Genomic DNA, 6,000 nt, shown 5'->3' on the forward strand with positions numbered 1-6,000 from the left:
AAATGGTCATATTATTGTGTGACAAGTGGAAGTTTGGGACAATAAAAATTTGCTGCTTAAAAGGCTCACGGCTAGGGGAAAAAAAAAAAAAGGATGGGACAAGATACAGGTCAAACATCCAAGTCTCATAGCAAGACAGCACATCAGACAACCCTGATCTTCCCATTTTTAAAATGGTCTTTGAAAGAAACAGTGTCAAGTCTGGTTTGATTAGGTTTTGGTAGGCAATTTTTAAATTTAGAGTTTAATTTTTATTAGATAAGATTTAAAAATTACACACAGGACACAATGGATGTCTCCGTTTGGAACAGACAGCTGGCTGAAGACAGGGCCAGGTTCTGCACACTTTGGAACACACTGTGCTGCAAATATATTAGCCTTCAGCAGTTGCAGAATATAAAAAGAAAATAAGGTTAAAAGAGCCGAACATAATGGGAGGACTAGTCCAGCAGATCACAGAATACCTCTAGCAAAAGAAAAGGGCCACATTTTCTCCTGTGTGAAGTTACATCAGGGGAGTCATTAACCCCCAGTTCTCAAACTACTCTAACCAAAGCAGTGCAACCTTCGGGCTGTTCTAATATGCAGCTCAGTGGCAGTACAGAAGGTATTAGCTGGGCAGTCTGAACCAGAGGAACTCTTTTGAGCAAATATGCATTTGCTAGTATGCAATAACAAACACCCACTTAATTTTAGCCAAATAGGGGAACAGGCGTCAATGACAAGTAAGAGAAAAGGGGGAAACTGTACTCCAGAAAAGCAACATGATTTCAGAAGCTAGGATTCTCAGTCATTGGATTAGTTCAAAATACTTTCAGCACTCAAAAAATACAGGGAATTCTTTGGCCAAAAAAAGAAGTAACTGCAGTGGTTCAATTCTATAAAATGATTAAGTGAAAATAATACACACATGTCAGTGCAAACAATGAGATCAAATGCTGTCCACTTTGTTCAGAATGCCAATAACTGCAAGTTATCACAGAATACCATCTGTCCTCTCAGAACATCTTAACAGATACACAACACCTGGAAGGAAAGGGAAGAACATCCCAAACACACAGTCCTCTAGTGCTAATCTATTCGAAGACATTTCCCTTAGTAGAAGCAGCTTTTCATTAAAATGCATCCAAAAGATGAACAAGAACAACCCTATAGATATTGTCCTGGGGGAGCATGGGGTGTGACGGGGACAACCAACACAGAACAGCCAAAAACATTCCCTGTGATCACCTCTCAATGCAGGCTAGGTAGAACTTTTGGACTAGATGAACTCCTGATGTCCCTCCCAATCTGAACCTTCCTACAACCACAAAATAAAATAGTCTGGTAACTAAGTTTTCCAGTTAAAAGACACCAATCCAAACGAATTAATCTACACATTTTGTCTTTGACTTCCAGATAAATAGCAAAGCTGCATTTGCCTGCATACCTTGCTCTGCATAGCATAAGAGCTGTTGTCAGTGCACAACAGCACTCAGGTTCTTAAACTGTAGGAGGAAGATGCTCTGCCAAATACAGCACAATTCTGCTTCTCTTGAACTGTCCTTTATAATAGAGGGACCAGGCAGGTAGCTCTTAGGTTTTCTCCATGCAGTATCTTTTGTATATCATTCAACTGTTAGCTAATAGATCAAAAGGCTCAAACTCCACATAATAGCAACTAGAAGGGAAATCCAGAGACCCTTCTTCACTTGACTAGTAGTTCTAATAGGACTAATAGTTCAAAATTATGCAGCTAAGATCATACCTACAAGGGTATTCTATCACAATTTTTGGAGACCTCCTTGCCAGACAACTGAAATTATCATTACTTTCTGTCAATACCACTGCAACAGCTCCTACACTCCATCTACACCATCAGGATATTAACACAGTCCAAACACTGTCATAAATCTATCAAACTCTAAGTGGTACAGAAAGTCACTGAGCATTACAAACACGACTTTGTACTCTTGTTTCGTGTTGGTACTGTACAACTTGACCAGGAGAGCCACAGTAGCGCTCTGCTGTACAGAGATTTGCGATGTAGTCTAATCCATCATATTTGGAAATGCAAATAAAGTGTACTGTACTATTCCTAAACATTAATGATGCTTCGTATCAACTGTTGTTTGCCCAGTTGCTTTTTTCAAGCAGAGCTGGCTGTGCCTGTGGTGTTATGCAACCCTCAGCACATCCACATGCCTACTGTCTTTGTGAGATCTCAAGGTAACAAAGCTGGAACTCAGGTATTTTTCCTGCTCAAAGCTTGTCTTTGAAATACATCAAGCCATTTTACTCAAGGCAATGAACTGTAACTCCATTTGTCTCTCCATTTTTTTATTACTAAAACTTAGATACTTCCAACTATTAATTAGATAATGATATTGTAATGTAACAATATTAACTAGAAAGGTGCACACTGTTAATGACTTACTATGCAGTTTATTTAGTACGGGCCAGCATTAGAGGAAGAAAAACTGATAAACTGTCTGTGTAGGGTGGTGTTTATTGTTTCTGAGCAAATAAAGCAGACGGAAGGCCAAGATACCAAAACAAAACGATGATTTGTAAGAGGGTCCCACATAGGCACTGAAGACTGAGCAACAGTATTACTGTCATCAATTACTGTTATACAACAAATCACTGAAAAGACAAAAAACACCTCAGTTAGAAAACTGTTTTGGACTTGTAAGACCATAATAAAGATGAAGAAAGTCTTACATTCTCAGCACGTCTCCTGTTCTCAGAGGAGTAGTCATCCCTTTATGTAGCTATACAGGCATGCACAGGTCTTCACAGACTCAAGCACAGCAAAGTCACCACTTAAAGAACCTACCTGAAAGAATCTGAATTCCATACCAGGTCCTCTCATTACTTACTTCTAAGACCACTGCTTCATTTTCCCTGCCTCTTTTACAACTCTCAAGAACACGAGCTCTCAAGACTATATACACTCAGGACAATCTCATTAATTAGTATATGAAATACTGTCCACTTAAACGAGAAGTTGCAAAACATTCATTGGTTTCATACAGAGAGTACTTAATAACTACCTAAAAGCACCTTCAACAAAGTAGCAGCCCTCCCCCTTTCCCCAATCCCTTACTACTTTCCAACACTGCACACCAAGGTTCTACTTTTGTATTACTACAACATCCCACTTAAATCACACCCACATATTTCCCCAGTTCCAACCCTCCTGTATAGAAGAGAACACTTTTTTCAAAACCTGTTGCCACGTCAAGCACAGGTACAAATACGTGCTCTAAAGGCATCCAAACCCACAGATTCTTCTCTTCGACTATGAGAAATAAATCAGACACAGATTTTGCCACCCTTTGATTCAAATATTTCTGCCACCCCACTTTTCCCGCTCGCTCTGATTATTTTCTCAGCATCTTTCCCCAGGTTCTCAGTCCTCTGACATTCTTTCAGAACCTAAACATCACGGACATATGAAGAAGCAAATGTATGGTGGGATCTATGTTAAACCAATGACTACACACAGGGGTGAGTTCTCTGAGCGTCCCTCGGAAGAAACACGCAGTGTAATACCTATCTTAGGCCATTTTTCATCTTTATGAGCTGTGAAACAACGAAGCCATCAAGGTCTAACAGTGAGGTTTATAGAAAACACAAAACACGTATCGTTGCAATTATTTTTTTCCTTAGTACCATATTTAAAGTCTATTCAAGTATCTTGATTTTTTATTATCCCGTTCTTCTACTACACTAATCCTTCCCTGTCAAAACTAGTGCAAGTTTTATTTTCCCATCAAATAGTTTCCTTTAGAAGAACAAAAACCTCTCAGTGCTAGGTTTATTGTTGATCTTGTTACACTAAGCTTTTACCTTCTATTAAGGGCAAACATATTTCTGGAAAGCTGGTCAGTGTATTCACAGGGAGAAAAGCAACCATGTTTGATACATGAATTCCTAGCACTGGCACAGTCCTAATCCAAACTATACAGAAAACATAATGCTGCTTTAAAAACAACACACGCAAAACTTAAGCCAGCTTCAAGTGGAAAAAATGATAGCTATGTTATGCCAAACAGGCTTTATTCTAAAAAACATGTGCATGACTGTAACAGAACAGAAGAGTGCAGTCAGAGCTCTGACAGAGCAATCAATTTCCAGGTCAATAACTCTTGGTGTCAGACCAAACGAGTGAGCACTGTCAAGCTGGCATTGAGACCGTCACCACAAGCTCTGTGCTTCAGACACAGATCTGGGAAAAATCTATGGGCCATGGGAAAGGAGGTAGGGAAAGAAGAGGAAAAAAAAATTACCCTTTTTTGTAAAAAGTGATGTAACAAATTAAATCATTAGTGAGACACAAGCTTTAACCACTAAAATATAAAAACCTAACTAATATAAGTTCTCGTACTAACCTGGGCAACATCTGTGATGCAAGGTAACTCCAGTGAATGGGAAAAGTAAGTTTGTAAATACATCATTTAGAAGGAATTTCTCCCTTTGAGAAAATGCAAGAGAAATAATGCTGGAGGGGGCAGGAAGCCAGCCAACGCTTCAGATCAAAATCAAATAACTCAATGTACTTCCCTGCTACAGCACGACAGACATTACAGTCACGGCCGCCTTATTTCCTTTGCACACTATTTAATACAAGCGTAGCAAGTAGTGCCTATTTAGAGGGACACCCCCTCTAACTGCACCCTTTTTCAAATGGTTTCCCCCGCGAAAAACATTTCACGGATGTTTTTCTTCATTCCTTGTCACTTTCAAAGCCTTAACACACACGCAGAGGCAACGGCTGCAAAGCTCTCAGGTACAGGGAAATAAATGAGACAGACACACATCGGGTGAAAAAGCCTTGGAAGATTTCGCAACGTGAAGGAGGAAGAGAGGCCAGCAAATCTCTGGAGTGTTGGTCCACAGAAAAAGGCACCGTCATTCCTCCATGAAAAGAAGTTTGGGGAGCCCTTCCCAAAGGGGGTCACAGGTAAGAGAACGTGCTTTCCTCTGTGTCAACGTGGTTTCAAGAAAAAAGAAAAAAAAAAAAGCAACACAACCCCCCCCCCAAAACCCGAAACACCCCAAACCCTCCGATACATCTTAAAAATAAATTTAAAAACACATGACGATAATGATCCAAGTGAAGCCTGCGGGTCTCCCCAGCCCCTACACCTCCCCGCTCCCGGCGGCGGGAAGGGCTCCCTTCCCTCACACACTCCCGCCCTGCTCCCCCTCAGCCCGCCCGCCCGCCCGCACCCCCGCTTCCTCCGGGGCCCCCGCGGCGGCAGCGGCCCGGGCAGAGGAGTCGGGACGGGGCCGCCCTGGAGGACCGGGCCGAGGCGAGGGGCCGCCCGGCCCGGGGGTGCGTGGGGTGCCCGGGAAGCCCCCGGCCGCGGCCCGGCGCCGCGCCCTTCCCAGCCCGCGGCAGCGGAAGGCACCTACCAGCTGCTGCCGGACCCACCGCAACATCCCCGGCGGCGCGGGTCGCGGCCCCCGCGGCGGGGCTCCCTCGGCAGCGCCGCGCCCTCCGCTGTCGTCGCCGCCGCCGCCTCAGGCCAGCCGCCCGCCGCGGCTCCTCCCCATGGCGCAGGGGCCCGACGCCGAGTTAGGAGCGACGCAGCCCCCCCGGCGCCCCCGGCCACCGCGACTGCCGGCGCCCCGCCGCCGCCATCACAGGGCCGCCGCTGACACCCCGCGGCTCGCGGCGCTGCGGCCCGCCCCCAGGAAGTGACGTTGGCGGCGGAGGCAGGCGGGAAGAAGAGTCGGGTGCGGAGGGAGGGAAGGGGTGAAGCGCCTCAGCTTGTCAGCGAGGGGCGTATCGCGGCTCCTCGTTTCTTCGCTGCCCCGAGGTGCCGGTTCTGGATCACAAGGGCCAGACGTGGGCCCGAGTGACCGGAGTCCACGCAGCTTCCTACGGGGACTTGGGCAGGGATGGCCTGGAAAAAAAGACCCCCCTCCCCATACAGGAGCTCCAGGCGCAGCCTGTCAGGTCTCTGGGCCCGTCAGCCGGGGCCTCGGCATCTCTGAGACTCCCCTTTT

At 45.3% G+C, this 6,000-nt stretch overlaps 1 protein-coding gene across 10 annotated transcripts in view; it reads right to left on the reverse strand.

Annotated features, from left to right (window-relative positions):
* ATP11B (ATPase phospholipid transporting 11B (putative)) overlaps nt 1–5,680 on the reverse strand; it is a 75,765-nt gene extending 70,085 nt beyond the window's left edge. For all 10 annotated transcript variants that reach the window (XR_008237391.1, XM_052802886.1, XM_052802885.1 and 7 more), the window contains exon 1: nt 5,404–5,680. Coding sequence is in view for 9 of the 10 variants with exons in the window: in XM_052802886.1 (XP_052658846.1) it covers nt 5,404–5,430 (27 nt within the window). In the remaining variant the exon portion in view is untranslated. The remainder of the gene's footprint in view (nt 1–5,403) is intronic.
* Between the last annotated feature and the right edge of the window lie 320 nt (nt 5,681–6,000).

This window comes from Harpia harpyja, chromosome 12 (genome assembly GCF_026419915.1).
Source record: "Harpia harpyja isolate bHarHar1 chromosome 12, bHarHar1 primary haplotype, whole genome shotgun sequence".
Lineage (NCBI taxonomy): Eukaryota > Metazoa > Chordata > Aves > Accipitriformes > Accipitridae > Harpia > Harpia harpyja.